At 37.0% G+C, this 21,838-nt stretch overlaps 1 protein-coding gene across 1 annotated transcript in view; it reads right to left on the bottom strand.

The window, feature by feature from the left end:
• Nucleotides 1-577: 577 nt before the first annotated feature.
• The window catches only part of LOC128043229 (sodium channel protein type 3 subunit alpha), an 84,642-nt gene continuing 63,381 nt past the window's right edge, over nt 578-21,838 (bottom strand). Inside the window, exons 20-26 of the mRNA XM_052635523.1 lie at nt 9,716-9,838; nt 7,174-7,446; nt 6,272-6,325; nt 5,119-5,256; nt 3,817-3,921; nt 2,291-2,561; nt 578-1,773 (exon numbers count right to left, since the gene is read on the bottom strand). Coding sequence (XP_052491483.1) covers nt 578-1,773; nt 2,291-2,561; nt 3,817-3,921; nt 5,119-5,256; nt 6,272-6,325; nt 7,174-7,446; nt 9,716-9,838 — 2,160 coding nt within the window. The remainder of the gene's footprint in view (nt 1,774-2,290; nt 2,562-3,816; nt 3,922-5,118; nt 5,257-6,271; nt 6,326-7,173; nt 7,447-9,715; nt 9,839-21,838) is intronic.

Here is a 21,838-nt window from a genome sequence, read left to right as displayed (position 1 = left end):
CCTGATATTATTGTTAGCATTTTTTTCTGGTTTTGAGCAAGAATTTCATCTCTTGGGCAAAGCTCTTGTCTGATTTTCAAGAAACTTGTGGAGTAGGAACACAGGACTCTTATATTCTTTTTTCTCAACCTAAAGCTCATTTACAAAAATAGTGACGTAGTATTATGAATAAACTATGAATTAGCGACCAGGGAAATCCACTAGAACAAATTTTGTAAAAATATGGCAGATATGGAAGTTAGAAATAGAGTGGATGCAAGTACTGTACTAAAAATGTTTGGTGTGGTTACAATGGATCACTTTGCACAACTATCCCTATGGTCTAGGTAGCCATTGAATTTCTCCTCAGCAGTGTCAGCTGGTAAAGAAAACAGTAACCTCTTGTCAGTGTTGATACCCTGACTCACAGAGTTGTAGTGACAGAGAGGTCACTGTCTTATTATAGGCACTGACCATGAGTATTTGTTAAAACAGTCAGTTTGGCATAGACCTCCTCTGGGAGTTCAGTTGACACATTAAACTTTACCTTCTTAGGCTGTAAACAATTGATCACAAAGATAATTCTTTGTTTCTTTTTTTACTTTTGATTTTCCCTGACCTCTTTCCCTTTGCTTTCTTTTTCTGGTTTGTCCTTCTCAAATTTTTCTTTGTCTGGCTTTGTTACACTATCATAGGAAGGAGGAGAGGTGGTAGAGGAACTTCCATCTGTTTTTTCTGGGGTGGAGTTCCCATTTAATTTGTCAATAATCATGTCATCTTTTATAGGTAAGTCAATCCTCCCTTTGATTGCCTCTTTGTTATACTCATTTACTACCTTCTTTAACCTTTGCTTTAAAAGATAACACCTGAAATTACGCTGAATGATAGCAGCAGACACCTCCTCTTGTTTGCGTTTCAGAGTGGTTGTAATGGGCTCATAGGAGACTTTGGAGGGGTTTGATGCCATGAACCGATCTTCCATCTGAATTCGAAGGGCATCCATCTCTCCACTCTCACCCAAAACACGCTTTGTAAAGGCAAATAAGATGTCAAGGCAGTGGATCCTGTCCCCACTGACCATGGGCAGGTCCATGGCAATGAGCTGGACTTTGTTCGGTTTTGCTATGAGAAGAGGAGGATCCAGGGCAGCTGCAAAATCAGAGAGCTTGGAGAACTCTATGAACTGGGTGGCGTCGGGGTCAAACTTCTCCCAAACCTCGTAGAACATCTCAAAGTCGTCCTCACTCAGGGGCTCTGCGCTTTCTTCAGTAGCAACACTGAAGTTCTCCAGGATGACAGCAATGTACATGTTCACCACGACCAGAAATGATATGATGATGTAACTGACGAAAAAGAAAATCCCAACAGATGGGTTTCCACAGTCTCCCTTAACTGAGCTGCCAGGGTGAATTGCGTCAGGGTCACAATCCGGTGGTGCACTGTTGAGGATAGGTGCTAGCAATCCATCCCAGCCAGCAGAGGTGGTAATCTGGAACAGGCAGATCATGCTGTTGCCAAAGGTCTCAAAGTTGAACATGTCGTCAATTCCAGCTTCCTTTTTAACATAGGCGAAGTTGGACATTCCAAAGATGGCATAGATGAACATGACCAGGAAGAGCAGGAGGCCGATGTTAAACAGCGCAGGAAGGGACATCATCAAAGCAAAGAGCAGCGTGCGGATCCCCTTGGCCCCTTTGATCAGACGCAGGATTCGGCCAATCCTGGCAAGACGGATCACTCGGAACAAGGTAGGGGACACAAAATATTTCTCTATCAGCTCAGCCAGAAACATACCTATGGAAAAATACAGAAAACCGCTAAACAGTGAGTATTTTAGGCTTATATGAATTGAAAACAATAAATTTGTTTATTGAAATAAACAAAACTCATAAATTTGTTAGGAGTATAAATCTTTACTATTTGGATCCACTTCCTAATATTACCAATGAAAGATTATAGAGTTTAATTTGATAATTCTATAATGTCATAAACCAATATGGACTCTTGCAAAATCCTATAAATTAAATAATCTCACATACTCGTATGGCATTTTAAGATTACATACTCCCAATTATTATGAATAGTTATATATGAAATGTTTCAACAGCAAACAAAGACTATTTCTGAAATCTTCAGATATATTGCTTTCTTTTTGAATACTGTCATTTTTCAATTAGTGGAGAATGACCAAGAGTGTTGAACTTTAGATCTCTACACATGATGATTCTCAGATCTAATTTCCATGTTACACAGCTGGTAGGCTGTGGGGGATTTTTTCAACTATACTTCTCTGTAAATAAACCATTCTTACCTACGATGGAAAGAATCACTACCACAAAATCAAAGATGTTCCAACCTATGGTGAAGTAGTAGTATCTGAGGGAGATCAATTTCAGCACAAATTCTCCAGTGAACAGGATAATGAACACAAGGTTGATTCGGGACAAAACTAGAGTCATATATTTGCTCTGGTCATCAGTTTCTACCATCATAGTGACCATATTGAGACAGATAAGGATCATGATACTGATATCAAAAACTTGTCTGGTGACAAAATCAAAGACCATTCCTTGGAATTTGTTCTACAAAGAGAGAGAAAACGAGAAGGTTGATATGGCATATTTCATAAATAATGATCCACAAAATTGCAGATGAAGTCCTTCTGTATATGGCCCATGGGATGTGTACCCTTCTCACACTGCCTGAAACAAATCTGTTAAAAAAAAGAGAAGGAAATGAAAAATGTCATATGACAGAAGCAAAGCATAATTGTTTTATTCAGATTCTATCGGAAGACAAAGCTGAATGACATAAATTGGTGGCAACTGGCTGATAATGTGCATGGGCTTTGCTTGATTTTAATAACTGGTAATTTTTACAAAAAATATAACAACAATGAAGATTTACAAAGTAGGTTAATGTAGACAGACTTTTAGATGGATGAATATGCCAGTTGATTTATCAACACTTTAGGAATTTTGAATTTTGTCGTATTTCTGTCTGTCCGTGACTCAAAATATCAGTCATTTTTTATTTAATTCTGCTTCTTCTAAGAATAATACTTAAGTGGCATTCAGTAAAGTAGGTTTATTTCCTTTTGTGTATGCTGTCCTACTTTCTCCCTCCCCTCCCTTCCCTCCTGCCCCCGCCCCGCCACCCCGGCCCAGACTGCACCCTCTTAAAAATTATGCAAAGTGAAGTCATTTATAAGATTCATGAGACTTTGTCAAGTCCTAGTTCAGCAATTATAGGCTATGTGACTTTGGGTAAAATATATTACCTTCCTTGGGTCTTTTTTGTCTTTTCACTATAATGAAGCTCTACAGGGTATGCGTTCTGGATAAATCGTGTGTGTGTGTGTGTGTGTGTGTGTGTGTGTGTGTGTGTGTGTGTGCTGAAACCAACTATTTTGATGACACCCTTTCCTTTCTAAGTAGGTGAAAAACTGTTTTCTGGTACAACAATGGAGAGAACAAATGGCACAGAGGGAGGCCATGGATGTTGAATGGGACAAGAGGGGGGCCATGTAACAGATCAGAGAAGGCGAAACTGGGTGCACTGTTGGCAGCTGGAGCACGAGCTTGCTTTGGGAGCAGTTACCGGGAACTCTGACTTGGAACTTTTCAACTGACAAGTAAAGAACATTGCCTCATTTTTAAGAACTTAGTAATTCTTAGAGTGTAGTAATTGCAACTTGTGTTATACAATATATACTTTACAATTAGATCATAGTATATATACTGGTGATATCACCTATTATGTTCTGAACCAGCACTGCCCAGTTTCATCATATGGAAATAGGGCTTTGGAATGTTCAAGGAGATGAGTAATTCTTACTGCAGGCCGAGGTATGGGTTTCTGAGGTTTCTTAGACCCAAGTTTCTTCATTGCATTGTAGTATTTTTTCTGTTCCTCTGTCATAAAGATGTCTTGACCTCCAAAGTAAAGACATAGTAGGAAACTGGTTACAATCCAGCCTGTTTTACAGCAATACTTTTACAAAAATATTTCTGAGTCTTTCCTTTAATCCTTCTTTTCAATTTTTAAATGGATCTTACCCTACTTCATATAGATTTATCCTGTGAAATTCTGAGTACCTTAACATTATGTAAAACCCATAATCTCATAAAACTGTGATTAGTACAGGATTCTAATTTGATAATATTACGTTTAGAAGGAGGCTCAGGGGTCTCAAATATATTTTCATTAAAGAAAAAAATCGTAGTCCATTTCAGTGTTGACAGCTTTATTTTTTTATTCAACATTTTTTGAGCACTTGCTGTAAGACAATGTATTCAGTATCAGAATTAAGTAGATCTGTATCTATATGCATCCATATGTAAACAAATAAAACAACCCATTGCAGAGATTGCAATAAACTCCAGGATTCAGAAACAGGCTTTATATAGGGGAGCGGTTCAGATGTTAAAGAATCTGCCTGCAATGCAGGAGACCCAGGTTCAATCCCTGGGTTGGGAAGATTCCCCTGGAGAAGAGAATGGCTGCCCACCCCAGCATTCTTGGCTGGGAGATCCCATGGACAGAGGAGCCTGGCGGACTACAGTCCATAGCATTGCAAAGAATAGAACACGGCTGAGCGACTAACACCCTTAAGCTAGACCTTAGAGGATGATTAAGGGTTTGCTAGACAAAGCATTTTAGGAGGAAAAAAAAATATCCTGTGTAAAGTGATGGAAAAGAGCATACCTTGTTCAGAAAAGGGCAGAAAATCCATGTAGCTGTGTGTGTAGCAAGTGATGGTGGGTGGGTGGTTACTGAGGAGGAGGGAAGTGAATATAGAAAGTGTGTGGGAGAAGATGAAGCTGGAAGACTGGGTGGAGAGAATTCCTGAAAGACTCTGTAAGCAAGGGTAAAGCATGCAGGCCCACTGGATGTTTTGAGGCAATATGGTCATATTTCTAAGTCAGAATGACACTATAGCAGATCTGCAGAGGATGAACCTGGAGAGGAGCCACCAGTTAGAGGCTGGAATCCTCTGCGGCTGAACTGACCACATAGTGAATGGAAAAGAGTATAAAAATGACCTAAGTCGGTCATGACTATGAGTGTCCTGGTTATTGGGATGTAAAAAAAACGGAATCTCAGAATGGTGAAAGGTGAGAGCTGAGGAATACTTATCTTCTTTTTCTGTTGGTTGAAGTTATCTATGATGACACCAATGAATAGATTCAGAGTGAAGAATGACCCAAAGATGATAAAGATGACAAAGTATAAGTACATATACAGATTTTCTTCATATACAGGCTGAAGTTTAACCTAAATAATATTGAAAATATTAAATAACATTTAAAAACACGATAAGTACTTGGGCTAAATTAAAAATTTGGTGAGTGTTGTTACCTTCTGTAGAGCTATTTTTTGCCTTTACATGAGATATTGTTCTGCAAAAGCAGTTCTTTTTTTAAATTAGTATGACCTAGTATAATCTGCCTGCAATGCAGGAGACCTGGGTTCCATCTCTGTGTCAGGAAGATTTCCTGGAGAAGGGAATGGCTACCCACTCCATTATTCTTGCCCAGAGAATTCCAAGGAATGAGGAGTCTGGTGGGCTCTAGTCCATGGGGTTGCAAAGAGTCAGACATGACTGAGTGACAAACACTACTAGTATATTGAAAGTTTGTAATTTTTATGATTGTTCTTAAATCTGTTTTCCCATTGGGGCTTACCTGTACATATTCTTTAGAGTAAATAACAGTGGTATAAACAAGGCAAACATTTTGAACCTACTGTTTGTCTTACTATAATTTTTTTTTTTGCAGTTTTTTCAACTTGGGTTTGGAGTTGAAACCCAAGATAACTCCTTATCTTGGAGTGAAGGCTTTAATAACAGAATATCGACTTCTAAGAGGAAAATTCAGCATAAACAGATGTGTGCTCAGGAACTATTTTTATTCCTATTTTCTAAATTGAGTTTCCCTGAAACTTGCTTACTTTTATCATGATATTTTTGGAAGCTGCTTCACAGACTCTGATTTATCATACTCTCCAGGGATAGAGGAGACTAGTTCCTTCCTGTCTGAGCAGTTTTCCCAACCTTAAGAGTCTCGTTTACTGGACTGACCTGACTGACCTGTTATTAAATGTATAATAGACATATATGAACCAAAGTATCATTTACATGGAAGTGAATTGGCTTAAAAAGAGAATCTCTACATGCAGTTGTCAATGTTCTGATGGCTTCTAATATAATATTCTGGGCCTTTCAGTTAAATTATCACAAATGTTCACTATGGAAAAGTCTAGTAACTATAGTTATTTGAGTGATACTTACATCTCGTGAATCAACAGCTGCATACATAATGTCCATCCAGCCTTTAAATGTGGCCTGTTAAACAACATATATTTGAATTCTGCATAAAAACCTAATCCAACAGTATGCATTTTACCATATGAAAATATGATGGCTATTACAAATAATTTTTGTATAATATTTTGAAATACTCTACAAAGAGGCTTGAATTCTCTACAGTTGAAATTTCAATGAAACTGAAATCGAATAGGATTTTATTTCAAACTGGAACTTGTTTTGTCTTGGAAGGTATTCTGTTTTTTTCTGTGCCAGCATTTAACTAGATGAATCTCAGTCTCAAATCACTTTCGGAAGCTAAGCTCTATCATTCAAACCTCTGGTGTGTTTAAGCAATCAACTGTTTTGGTTAATTTCTTGATTAGTTAATATATTGTCAATTATGTCAAAATAATTAAATATTACACATTTTAAAATCCACACCAAAAGATTTGCATTTCCACACCTAATAGCTCTATACCCTGAAGATGTTGATACAATTAATTATCTGGCTAATAGTCTATACATTTAACTAATTACTACTATATATATATTATTATTTTAATACACAAAATTGCTTATTTGGCAATTATTGGTACAGAAAACTAAAAATGGTACTAACGCATTAACAATAATAGAATAAGAAAAAACAGGAAGCAGAAATATAAAATCATATTAAAACATACTAACAACTGAACACTGGGGAAAATACATTAAAATCACTGCAAAATATCTTCTTTACAGTCAAGCCAAGCTAATAGTACAGCTGTTAGAGTACAGCTGTTATCATCAACTACTTTTGTGCTGTCAGATATTAATCACTCAAAGAACATCAGAGAAATGATTTACTTGAAATCTTTTTCAAAACTCATACAGTAGGTACTTACCACTTGAAGCAGTGCAAGATAGCCAGCGCCAACATTATCAAAATTTACTTTCACATTTTTCCACCGAGCTTTCTTGCCAAGAGCCTGACAGTCACTCAAATTGTTAACTTCACTAACATCAAACATGTTACCCGTTGTAGTGTTTACACAGTGGTAGAACTTGCCAGCAAACAAATTCACACCCATAATGCTAAAGATCAGCCAGAAGATGAGACAAACCAACAGCACATTCATGATAGAGGGAATTGCTCCAACAAGAGCATTCACAACGACCTAGAAGAGGAGATAAGGATAAGGCAGCTTACAAATCGTTAAAATGGAAACCATTTCTTCCATTATATAGTTAACATAAAATGGGTGTTTAATGAGTTAAATAAAAATCTGGGTGGACAAGTTGTTTCTTCCAATATTTTCTAGAACATATTCAGTAAGGGAAAACAGACAGTGACACAACTAAAAAGCTAAAGGATTTAAGGAAAGCAAAATATTCCAAAGTATGAAAAGAAATAAACAAAAACCTGATAGAGTAAGATGGAGTCAGAAAATGTTTGTATGCTAGGGAAAAACAGAAAAAAATGTATTAAATACCAACAGAAAAAGTAGTCATCATTCAGCAATTCATTTTAATTTTCAAAGGTATTAATGAATAATTGGTGGTTTGAAAACATGGTTAAACAAACCCACTACAAAGAAACAAAGTAATGATAATGCCTTAAATCTGTGTCCCCAGATCAAGCTAACTTTTGATGATAATGAAGAATAGTATTAGGAATTTACAAGGTCATTTTTTCCCCTACTGATAATTCCTAATTTTTTAAGATGGGAAATAAGATGGAATTTATCTCTGGACATAAAAGTACTGAGCGTATTCCCATTATTATTGTTCCAAATCTCTTAACGGTTTACTTCAGGGCATTCATTACTTTACCAACCCAGGCCAACCTATTTGTTGAAGGAGAAGTTCCATCACCTTTCTTCTAATTGAATTCAGAAGAGATTAATATGTATTTTCAGATCTCTAGCAGTTTGTATGTTTTCTTATCTAATTAATCTGTTTTATCTAGTTAATTAATATTGTGACTATTTTGTTAAGCACTTATAAGTGAAACTATTATTTTTAAATACTGAAACATTATTTTAGAAATCAACACCAAAGAATTTTAAATTAATATCAAAACTTGAAATCCAAAATTGTAAAAACTTCATATACTAGTTGAATCTTATTTCTTATAGAAATTGTCATGTATATTATACCAAAACCAGGTATTTTTTCTCTAAAATTTGTGTAATATGACCTCCCATAAATTTTCTTATCATCAAGTAAGTGCAGGATACCTTTTACCATATTTTATAGCTAGAATATTAATTCTATCATATTATGAGAATTAAAAATGTTAATATAGAATAATTTTCAGATTAGAGCAAATTTGGAAATTTTTAATTTTGTTCAGTTGCTGTCTGCCCTCAAAAATGAATTATTGATATGGAACCATGCAATTAGATGAAGGCTTAAATAATGTCAGTAATACTAAAAGATTGGTATGGAAAAAACTTGAAATTACATAATAATTTTTAAAAATTTTATCTTGTGTGTTTATTTATCAAGTAACAATGAAGTAAAATTATAATGTAACACTAAGCATTTCCTTGCTTACAGCACATCTGGAGAGTGGTTTCATTCTTCCTGGTGAGTGAATCTCAAAGTCAAGGCTGAAGTGTTTTTAGTGCTTCAACAAACCACCTCCTAACACAAAAGCCCTATGGCCTAGAAGAAATTCAATATCCATGTGCATTTGCAAGCTGGATTAAACAAAGCTGGCCTTAGTGCTAACTAGTATTTTGAGGGGTGTGGCAAGTAGATGTGAATATTGTGTACTTTATGTTTAGATGCATAAAATGTACACTAAGGAAGAGAGATGGAGGGGCAAATACAAGTGCTAATGGAAAAAGTGATCCTCATTCAGAATGCTCACTTAAAAGGGAGGTCTGTAAAACAAACCCCAGGGGTTGCCTGCAATGCTTAGTTAATTATCCTAACCCCTACTTAGGTTGCTTAGGATATGCAGATTTTGTCAGAGGCTACAATTTAGTGTTGTTTTCCTGCACAACAACTTTTTATTACCAATATTAATGAAAGAAGTAGAGCACACAAAAACTTCATTACTAGTTATTTTTAAGAAATCCAACTACCTATTGAAAGGAAGAATATCTCCTCCTAGGATGAATGTCAGTAGTAAACAGTCATTATAAAATGTATAAGCAGTGAAAAGAAATAAATGGCAACACAGAGTTTGTAGTTGTGTGGAAACGTCCTTGATCTGTTACCAGGAGACCTGGATTCTAGTTTTAGTACTGCCACAAAAAATTTTTTGAGAGTCTGTTTTCATTTCAGGAGAGTAGGCGTAGTGATCTTTAGGATTTCTGCTTTGAAATTGTATAATTCTATGAAATAAGTGTCAGAAGAGTGTGGCACCCCTCTGTATCTAAATCATTACCTACATTTAATTTTAATATGAATCATGAGAGCTTTTATTCTTCTTACCCTCATGCCTTCAAACCGGGATAAAGCTCTCAGTGGTCTTAAAGCTCTTAATGTCCGTAGGGATTTGATGGCACCAAGTTCTGAGTAGCCAAGAGCATTGGCTACCAAGCTAACCAAAGAAACCTGAAGGAAAAACAAATATCAGTCAGTCCACCAGGAAATAAACTATTGACTAGAGGCATGAGATGTAATATCTCTTCTTTAGTGCCAATCAAACAAAGCTTTAGACAGCCCTTGGCAGCCTTCATTTTCTACACAGTAGTGTGCTCATTTTACCTTTCCAGTCTCATATTAATTGCTTTTCTTACCAGTGAAACTGGAGTCCTTGCCCATTTATGTAAACATCCATAAGGCCCTCCAGTTAGATATTTTACCAATGGAGCCCTTTTCAGCCTGAACATGGACCACTGATGATTCTATATTTAATTCAAAAGTCATATCCTTCATAGATCTGTGTTTAACATCATTGATTAATAATCATACTTCATTTCCAAGTTTTGCAGTATCCTGGTTACGTGTATTGCAGGCACTGACCAAACTTCCAGGTCACATTAACTTTTTATGGTCTGAAATGAAACATTCTTCTTTCAATGTTTCTAATAATACCTGGTTGAATATCTTTAGTCAGTATATGTTGGATAAATAAACAAAGAAGAAAATATTGCCTGCAAAAACATTTTATCAGACCACATAGTTTCATAACAATGAAGGTTTTTTTTTTAACCTAAACTATTGGATTTATGATTTAGAATACAATACCTCTCATTCAGAGTGATGATATATCTTTCTGATATTTACATAAATGTTGTTTTACTTAAATATATGAAAGGTTAAAGAAGACATGTCTTTTTTAGGAGGAAGAAGCACTATTTGCTTTGATTTTCTTTTAATAGGCTGGCTTAGTTGCTTAGTCATGTCTGACCCTTTGCGAACCCATGTACTACAGCCTGCCAGGTTCCTCTGTCCATGGAGATTCTCCAGGCAAGGATACTAGAGTGGGTTGCCATGCCCTCCTCCAGGGAAGCCAGCATTTATTAAGTGTTGAGCATTTACCATATGCTAGGTTCTGTTCTGATTGTCTTACACCTATAAATCTCAAGAAGTATGTAGTATTACTTTTGCTTTTCACTGATAAAGAAGGTGAGTTTCTCCCACAACTCTCCTCTTTAAAAAAAAAAAAAAAAGATATACAGGTAGAAAGAGATGAAGTTAGAACCCAAGTGATTGGACTTTAAAACTGTATCTTAACCTTTTCCCTCCATTACGAGAAATTCATTCTTAATCTGAACCACAAAACTCAAGAAATGACTTGAATGATTATCTTCATTTCTTGTAAGGATTTTATATAGCTAGTCCTTTTCTTGATACAGAGGAGAGAGGATAATTTATACATCCACTGAATGGCCTCAGGACCATGGTGTAAAGGTGACGCCAAAACCAGAACTGAGACTTTAAGGCAGATGGAGCCGCTATCCCCTTATTGTTAATATTGAACAGAAAAATAAATGACTTGAATGTTAGACTTGACTAGTGGCAGTATAATTTACTGAGCTATTAATTTCTGTCTAGTGTTCACTGCTACGGAAGACCGGGAAGATGGGGAAGGTTATTATTAGAGAACACACAGGCCTTCTACATTCTGGACTCATCTGCCTCAGGAAGCATTCACTTCTTTGAGTTTCTGCAGCTGCTTCTGAAGACTTATCTTCCCAACCAGGTCCTGAGACCTGGGCATTTAAAGGGAATGTGAAAGTGTTAGTCGCGCAGTCTTGTCTGACTCTTCACGACCCCATGGACTATAGCCTGCTAGGCTCCTCTGTCCATGGGATTCTCCAGGCAAGAATACTACCATTTCCTTCTCTAGGGGATCTTCCTGACCCAGGGATCAAACCCAGGTCTTTTGCATTGGAGGCAGATTCTTTACCATCTTAGCCACCAGGGAGGCCCCGTTTCAAGGGAAGTGGCAGGAAATTTCTCATGACTGTGATGTGAAGAAGCTCATGCTTTAAAAGGAAAGGAAAGATAATGGCTAGAACCAGGAGATTCTGGAAGGACAGCAAGTTGTGGCTTCACAGCTGAGAGGCACTACTTGCATATAACAACCCCATCACACTGGGGTGGCTCTGTGCATTGCTAGAGAAGCTGGACACTAGTGAACCCCCCTTTTTTATGCACCTGTCATTTTGTGTAGAATAAAAACTCACTTTATTGCATTAATTATTGTGAAAAACTAAATTGGACAGGGCTGAGTGACTTCACTTTCACTTTTCACTTTCATGCACTGGAGAAGGAAATGGCAACCCACTCCAGTGTTCTTGCCTGGGGAATCCCAGGGACGGGGGAGCCTGGTGGGCTGCCGTCTATGGGGTCGCACAGAGTCAGACATGACTGAGGTGACTTAGCAGCAGCAGCAAATATGGTTTAAACTCAATTTTGAAGTTAATTTTAAAGATTTGAAATAGTCTTAAAATTGGAAGATGATGCCTAATAGTGATGCCTAATGCACCTAATATTGGTGCACGCGGGCATGCTGTCATGTCCAGCTCTCTGCAGCTCCATGGACTGTAGCCCACTGGGCTCCTCAGTTATATTGGTAAGGTGCTGTAAAACTTACAATGATCTTTTCCACTCAGGAGCTGTGTCTCAGAGTAGTCAAATGATTAGTCCAAGAAAAGGTAGCAAGGGGCAAGAACATAACTGGAATTTCTGTTTTCAGGCCCAGTGTGAGTCCCACCTCAGCAACTTCATACTCGACCTTTCAATACAGTGTTTTAGTCGCTTATGCTCAACACAAAAGACATTCTTACTAAGGTATCCGAAGTGTAACAGAACCTCTTTACCAAAAACTGAATTTTAAACACAAATTTACATGACTCTAGGTACCTTACTATCCACAAAATATATGAAACTGTCTGTGCTAGACGCCTCGGGGGTGGTTTAGTTGCCAGTCACACCTTCCACATTCCAGTGGCAGTTGAGACTGGGAACGAAAGTAATAATACAGGAAGGAGTTGACGGTTCTGAAGAAGACCTTGGAAGTCCTGTGATTGTTTAATGAACCTGATGATAGGACATTATTTCCCTTAAAAATGGCTAAAGATAATTTTTTAACTTCAGTATAAGCAGTTAAAAGATTAGAACCATAGGATCACCTCCATACATTGAAATGATACATTTCAGTGCAAAAGCTTGCTTGATTTTTAATGGAGCAATTTAGAAGTGTTTCTGTTAAAACCAGAAATGAAAAAAAAATGCTAGCTACTAACATTATTTTTCCCCCAACATTATTAACACTTTCTGTAAAAAGAAATAAGAGCTAAAACAGTTAGAAAAGTAAAAGTCATTATTTACATATTTGTTAATGTTGACCTAAAAAAATCAGAATAAAATGAAAACTACTATAAACAATAATATAATTATTTTAGGTTCTAATATATTTTCCATATTAATTTTTTAAAGTTTATATGTATCTTTTGAAACTGCACAAACCTTAAAATATTATAAAGAAAAAACAGTATAAGAATAATCTAAAATATTATTGTTTTAAGAAGAACAATCAGAAAGGACAAATTCCACCCAATATTAAAGCTAACTATAGGATCTTCAATAATTAAAGCTGTCATATAAATAAACAAAGAAGTAAATGAAACAAATCTAATTTGGACCCAAGGCATACTGGCATATCAAGTTTTAGCATATAGAAAATGGCAGTATTTTAAATGAGAGGTGAAAGAAACAAGGGGGACATTTTAAAATGTTTTAAAATGTCAAAATCATTTTGAGGACAATAGAATTGGAGCCTTACCTCACACCTTACACCAAAATAAGTTCTAGATTGATCAAAAATTAAAACATAAAAATGAATAATGAAACGAAACTCAAAAAATTTTGAGAAAAAAGCATGAGAAAATGTTTTAATAATCTTAAAGCAAATGGTCTTTATAAGCATAAGAAAAGGCTGATATATTTGATTATTTGACTAAATTGATATGAAAACCGTTTTACATGGCAAAAAAAACTCAAAAGACAAAAGCCCAAGTCAGCAAATCAGTCATACCACATGTGACAAAATAGTAAACTTCCTTAATGTAAAAAGAAGTCCTACTAATCAGTAACAAAAAGGTCATTAACCATAACATACAAATTCCCTCTAAACTTTCATTTTAATATATTTGTTTGAACAGCACATTTATTTATACTCCGTATTGAAATTCAAATAGAAGGAAATCTAAAGAATACACAGAGAACGCACAAAGGGACAAGAAGGAAAAAGGTTTTAAAAAATTCTCGAGTTAAAAAAAATAATAAAGTGCACTGGAATGATCACTTTCTCCACAGAGCAAAAGCAGCAGCAGAAACCCAAGTGCTTGCAGAAGTAAGTCAAATTTTTCTAGTGGGCTCTGAAAAGGTTCTGCACCTGGAGGCACCATGTTGTCCTAAAACAGGGGGTAATGCATGGCACTGAGAACAGAATTGATTCAAAGTCTCTACATAGGGAAGCTGGGCTTTCTTGACTGCCTTCATCTACTTCTCCCCCGCTCTGCTAGAGAGCACAGTGGAGTAATACTCCTTCGCGGCTTACAAAGTAAAATCTGTATTTGCTACAGAGGTCAGAACATAGCAGCAATAATCTGCATTGTGGTTGGATTTCCCTGTTAGACCACAAAAGCCTCTTTAATACATCATACAATGGAGGGTTTTCCATTAATACTATCATAGGGTTTAAACAGTCTGTGGTCTAACTATTTCCGAGAGCAGGCACCTAACGTTTCAGGTTCCTGGGTGCATATCTCCTCCCTTTCAGCCCAGAACAGTTCTGTTTATTGTCAGATACACAGCTTCTAAAAAGGGCTCAGTTGGTGGTGGGGGACAGGTGCAAAGCGTCCATGGAAGTGATGGCAGAGGGCTCTTGGCAAAGATGGGAGACTGGGGATAGTGGAGATGGCAGGATTCTTCAGCTGTGATGGGTAACGTAGGAGTAGAGTGAAGACCAACCAGTGTTTAACCAATGAAGAGCAGTTCATATGCATCATCAGTCAGGAATGAGAGTCCTTACACTTTTATATAAAGGGTGTTTGTAACTCAAGGCTGCTTTTTACTTTGGACATTTTTCTACTTTTATCATAGGTTTTTGCAGTTTATTTGTCTATAGCTTTTTACATGACTCGGAAATTCAGAGGAGGGCACGGCAACCCACTCCAGTATTCTTGTCTGGAGAATCCCCATGGACAGAGGAGCCTGGTGGGCCACAGTCCATGGGATTGCAAAGAGTCAAACATGACTGAGCAACTAAGCACAGGAAATTCATAGTGCTTACCAGACATGGAAAGGCATCTCAGTAATGATGGTTTTGTTTATGGCAGAGGGAAACTGGAGATAACCTTAGTGCTCATTCCTGGAGAACGGATGAGTAAATTCTGGTGGTATATCACTGAACTGCACTGTGGAATATAGATACTATGGGTTCCATAGGAATTTCATTTAAATATTCCAGACACCATTTATTTTAATAAAATGAGGATTTTGAATCAGGTGATTTCTAAGTTTGCTTTCTTGCCTGGAATTCTATGATTCAGTAATTTCAAGACAATTAAAGCAATATAAAACAATATGTTATTCACATTGGAAAGATAAATCACGGTAACTTTACTAATGGATATATCATCTTTAATCAAGTACTCACTCTACTGGGAAAATACTTGAGTGCTGGTCTGATTGATAGCATGATTACTTATGGGGTATGTATTAATAATTGGGAATCTATCCTTAGGTTTAATTATCATTATTTCTAGGAAAATAAGAATTGTTTTTGACATTTAATATAATGAACATGTTATCGGGTTGGCCAAAAATTCATTCGGATTTTTCTATACAGAAAAAGTGAATGAACTTTCTGATTGAACTTTTTGGCCAACCCAATATATAATAAGTTAATAGGTAAGGAATTATTCTGTGTCTAATTTCTTAATTTACAAAATAGAGATCATAACAGTGGATGGCTCAGTGGTGATTGTGATGATTAAATGATTTAAGGCAAAGATTAGTCATTATTAATATTATACATGAGAACCGTTATCTGCCTTCACTTTCATGCTCAGAATCTTAGCAGTGGTGAGCTGGTATAATCTCTCATGGGAAAGCTTTTAGAAAAAGAACGAGCCATGTGGATCTTTCTAGGAAGCCATTGCTTGGTCCAGCTAGTCATTGTGGTGTTGGTATGGTGTTGAAGAGAAGGGTTCAGACCTCCAATTCATTTTTCAGTTGGTAATCTGGAGTAGAATTTGCTGATTGACTGTGAGGTGTAAAAGAGAGGGAGAGGCTGAAGATAGGACAGTTAGCTTAGCTTCATAAAAACACTACTACCAGAGTAAACAGGACATTCAGGAAGAAATGCATGATTGTAGGGTAAAAGTAATGATTGTACTCAGTCAGGAGGAGTATCAGGAGGTATTATCTGGGAGGCAATTAGAAATGTGAATGGGGTTTAAGGAAAGACCAGAATTGTGCTAAAACTCATAGTCTTTTAAAACATGGAACACAGAATTTATGCTGTTAATAGGATTATTTCTTTAAACCTAGCCAGCAAAAACTTTTTCTTATTAATACACTGATAATGGTGAAAGAATTAGATACTCCCCAAAAAGGAGCAAAGTGAGTCATCCTCCTAGGAGGCATTTGCAGAAAAAGCCAAAGCACATACTAGACTGTTTACATAGAACCATGTCTGAGAGACCAGAAATTGATATGAAATGACAGTAATTTATAGTTATCCAGTTCTTTCATCTCGAAGTTCTCTTAATTTAATCAAATCTTTCCACAAGAGCTGCAGGTAAAATTCATGGCGGGTATGTATTGGTAAGACATCTTATTGTTTTCATTCACCATTGCCGAAGCCTGCCATCTTCAGAGTGTAATGTGAGAACTGTTTGACTGGTGTAAACTTTTTGACCTTTAAATTTATCTGGGCTCTGTTGCAAAACACAGAACAAAGGAGTACAGTGCTAGACAGAGGTATCTCTGTTACCTATAGCTGTGTGACATCTCTAAATTTCATTTTATAAACTTCATGTTATTAATAGCAAAGTAGAGGTAATATTAAGAATTACATCACAGGATTGTTGAGGATTAATAATATATTATTAAAAAGAGATACTGACAATGAGATTTGTAATGTAGGGGGTTAGGAAGCAGGGTAATTAGAGCCAGATTCCTTGGTTACAAAACCAGCTTAGCCTCTGTCTTAGTAGCGTTAGTCATTCAGTCATGTCCAACTCTTGTAGCTGTAGCCACGTGGACGTAGCCCATGGACTGTAGCCCACCAGGCTCTTCTGTCCACTTCAGACAAGAATACTGGAGTGGGCAGCCATTCTCTTCTCCAGGGGATCTTCCTGACCCGGGAATCAAACCTGGGTCTCTTATATCTCAGGCAGATTTTTTACCATCTGAGCCACCAAGCCTCTTTCTTATTTACTGTGTTTACAACAACAACCTTTCTTTGCCTTAGTTTCCTCATCTGCAAAATGAGACTAATTTTCGTTTCTAACTTACAGAGTTTTGAAGAATTAGGTGAATTAACATATATAAAGTGATTTTAGCCACAGTTGTACATTAAATCAGCGTTACCAATTTTCTCTATTATTAGGTAAGGCTCTTAATCAGTGCTATTCTCACAGGAAGAGCCACATTTATTGTGGCTACTAATAGCAATAACAATTCTGGCTTCATTATTGAGGATGCTGATATGTCAAGAATAAATGTTAAGAACTAAGGTGGGGGTTACCAGATTCTAGATGTTGATAACAATTGAAAATACACATTCGATTCAGAAAATGTCCCTGTTCTGCTTTTGTTCACTTCATCAGAGCAGCTGATGAGGATTCTAAGCAGCACTTGAGCAAGCAGGATGTCTGAGTAGCAGATATCAAGCATCCATTTCAGCCACATCAGCAACCTGTGCTGTCTGTAAAGTGGAAATTACTTATGGGCAATAAATATTTTATGATAGTCAAATCTTTACCTGGAGTGTGTTTTGGACACTTAGCAGTTTAGAATAATTTAGAACCAAATTTGAAGTTGTCAGGATAGATGCCCAGTATATTTTCTTAGGATGAAATTTATGCAAAAATCTGTAAGGAGTATAAGAAATGTGATTTTTTTCCCCACAAACTATGATCAATTTAGTACGTGTTCAGTTCATTCTGTGGATAATAATAGCATCTAAAATATAGCTTGTATAGTTATAATACAGGATAGTTTGGTTTTCATATGAAGATAGTATCTTTTGGTCTTTGGATAGGACAAAAAAGTTATACAGAATCAGAAAAAGTGGTCCATCGAGTATGCCATTCTGTCAAAGAAAGACATGGTTTAAGTTGTCTGACTTGATTCCAACCAGAATTATCATACTTGCTGTCTCTGTCTCCTCACCTCCATTCTTTCCTCAATTTTCCCAATGTTTCTAGTACTCTATTCTAGTACTTTCATGAGACAGCTCTTAACCATGACACCAATGATATCCATTTTGCCAAAACTAACGTCATTTCTCAGTACCCATGTCACTTGCCTTCCTTGCAGCCTTTGACTAAATTGATCCTCTGGACTTCTATGATACCATGTATATTCTGTTTTCCTTTTTCTTCTAATTGCTACTTCTCAATCTAGTTTACTGGATTTTTTGTGTTAATTTTTTTTTTGGTAAAAACCCTTGTTTTTTGTGTAGCTTCTAAAAGTTGAAGTGTCCCTAGAGTCTGGTCTGGGCTCTTGTGTTTGTCATGTTGCATTCTCTGCCTCCGGTGAGCTAATCCAGTTGATTCATGACTTCAAAAACCATCTATTTGCTGATAACTTCTCAATTCATAATCAGGTGTTCACTTCCCCTCGATCCCAAGACTTGTGTAAACCTCACCACATACTCTTCAATGTCTAATTGGCATCTCAAACTTAGTACATCCCTCTTCCATCTATCATCTGCTTGTCCTGTCAAGCCTGTTTTCTGATCTTCCTGATTCTAGTTAATGGTTTCATCTTCTACCCATTTGTTAAGATTGAAAAAAATCTTTTTTGAATCTCCTTTTTCTTCATTCTTTATATCCAGTTCACCAGTAAGTCTTAACCACATTAGTCTAAGACATAATCTTCTCTTTCCTAGCCCATTAACACAGTTCCCTCATTGGTCTCCCTGGTTTGACGCTTTTGCTGTTCCTTCTCCATAGCCAGATGTGATCATTTAAGAACAGTAGAACAGATCCATGCTCACCACCCCTCCCTTGAGTTTCCCATTGTATCTGTCATCAGTATACATTAAATTACATTCTCGGCTTTTGGGCTATGATGTAGTATTGGAGCTTCATGGGTGGCACAGTGGTAAAGAATCCACCTGCCAGTGCAGGAGACACAAAAGACACAGGTTCGATCCCTGGGTTGGGAAGATCCACTGGAGCAGGAAAAGGTAACCTGCTCCAGTATTCTTGCCTGAAAAAGTCCATGAACAGAGGAGCCAGGCGGGCTACAATCCATGGGGTTGCAAAGAGTTGGGCACAACTGAGCGACCAAGCACACATTAAATAACAGAAAACATGAACTTCTTACCAAGGCCCTTGGGTGCCTTTCTGAAGTCAGCATCTATTACTATTGCCTGTTTCATCACTCACAAGCACAGCAGTTTTCTTTCCGTCTCTTGAGTGTCCTTGGCTCATACTTCAGGATCTTGAGATTGCTTGTTTCTATTCCCTCAGGTATTCAAATAACTGGCCCATTGTTATAGTCAATGTCTATGTGCCCCCCAAATTCATATGTTGAAACCTAGTCCCTAGTGTGAAGGTATTTGGAGAGTCTTTGAGGGGATTAGGTCTTGAAGGCAGAGCCCTCATGGGTGGGATTAGTGCCTTTATTTATAAAAGACACCCCAGAGAGCTTGTTTGCCCCTTCCTCCATGTGAAGACACGATGAGAAGACTGCTGCCTGTGAATCATGAAGTGGGCTCTCACCAGACACCGAATCTGCTGGTGCTTTTTCCTGGGGCTCTGCAGCCTCCAGAACAGTGAGAAATAATCTGCTGTTTATAAGTCACTACATCGATGATATTCTGTTGAGGGTGTATGTGTGATCAGTCATGTCCAACTCTTATGACCCGATGACCTGTAGCCTGTCAGGCTTCTTTGTCCATGGAATTTTCCAAGCAAGAATCCTGGAGTGGGTTGCCATTTCCTACTTCAGGGGATCTTCCCAACCCAGGGATCAAAACTATGTCTCCTGGATTGCAGGGAGATTCTTACTACTGCACCACCAGGGAAGCCATGATACTCTGTTACAGCAGACCAAATGGACTAAGACACTTTCTTGTTTATCTTCCCCAAAGACACCTTCCATAGACACTCTGGCTAATACCCTCCTCCAGCTCCCATTCTGTAGTCCTTCTCTATCTCATTACCCTGTTTTCTTTCATAGCAGTGATCATCATCTGCTTTTATCTTATTTTTGGATTTGATTTGTTTACATCTTTACTGTCGATTTTATTTTCTCCTAGAGTGTTAAATCCTGTAGATCTAATAGAGCTTGATTTATCTTATTCATATCTCCTTTATTTAAATTAGCTTGTGGCCCAGTGTTCAGAATTTTTATTAGATAAATGAATGAATGTTAATGGAATGTTAATGAATGCATACTACCTTTACTTGGAGGTAGGGAATTGAAAAGATTACATTTGTACATAGATAAGTTTCTCAAAGTTTAAAAGCCTGTTTCTTCTAGTTTGAAGTTCATATATACTTCAGTTTCGGGAGTTTTGCTTTGTTTCCTATTGAGCCTTCTGTGACTCTTTGTTAGAATATTATACCTGATGGACTGTGAACTGTTTTAAGCATGTTTTACTTGCACTTTCAAAAACTATTTTAACTGTACATTTACTTTAGCTTACTGGATCCAGTGGTCTGAGATTAAGTTGTTAGTTAAGGTTACATTAATTCATGCATTTTAGTCCCTTCTTCAGGAAAAAGAAGAAAATAGATTCATTTACTATAACATAACTTGCCCAGAGGTACCCAGTTCCATTCTACTATTAATAATCTAAATGTACTAAAAGGAAAGTAACTTGGGGGGCACCATTCTTTGACATTATTCACTAGATAATTAAGTGTCTATATTAGGTTTCTAAGGATTCAAATATGATACAAGACTTTGATAGATTTTTGCATTATATTTATTCTTTCTATATGAGGGAAATGGATGGAAATAAAGTACAGTGTAATGAGTATTTCAGTGAATATAAATTTTTCAGTAAATTAAAATATTTCAGGAAATTTGAGAATTTTCTGGAGAAGTTCTGTCACATTTGTAAGTGATATTCATACATGACAATTTTTTTTTTTTTGAACTGGAGAAGATTCTTATATATTTTATGTTCCATCATTTCAGGGAAAAGCTGGAAATTATAAATGCTGAGTTCCAAAGCCAGTATGAAGATAAAACTATAACATTTGTACCAGTTAGATGAGAAATCTACAGGGCAAAGGAGCACTGAATTGAGAATTAGGAAATTAGGACACTAATCTCAATGGTGTTACTAAGTAGTTGTGCTATTTTAGGAGAATTCTTTAAACTGGAGGCTTTAATTTACAATAAACTGTTTAGAGTTGGACTGTGAAGAAGGCTGAGTGCCGAAGAATTGATGCTTTTGAACTGTGGTGTTGGAGAAGACTCTTGAGAGTCCCTTGGACTGCAAGAAGATCCAACCAGTCCATTCTGAAGGAGAACAGCCCTGGGATTTCTTTGGAAGGAATGATGCTAAAGCTGAAACTCCAGTACTTTGGCCACCTCATGTGAAGAGTTGACTCATTGGAAAAGACTCTGATGCTAGGAGGGATTGGGGGCAGGAGGAGAAGGGGCTGACAGAGGATGAGATGGCTGGATGGCATCACCAACTCGATGGACGTGAATCTGAGTGAACTCCGGGAGTTGGTGATGGACAGGGAGGCCTGGCGTGCTGCGATTCATGGGGTCGCAAAGAGTTGGACACGACTGAGTGACTGAACTGACTGAACTGAACTGAAACTGTTTAGAAGACTGTGTAAATAAAGTCTAGATACTTTAAGGTCCATTCCAGCTGCAGAATACAAAAATATTAGA

Source organism: Budorcas taxicolor, chromosome 2 (genome assembly GCF_023091745.1).
Source record: "Budorcas taxicolor isolate Tak-1 chromosome 2, Takin1.1, whole genome shotgun sequence".
NCBI lineage: Eukaryota > Metazoa > Chordata > Mammalia > Artiodactyla > Bovidae > Budorcas > Budorcas taxicolor.
Note: the sequence above shows the minus strand (reverse complement) of the source record. Positions and strands in the feature narration are given on the sequence as shown.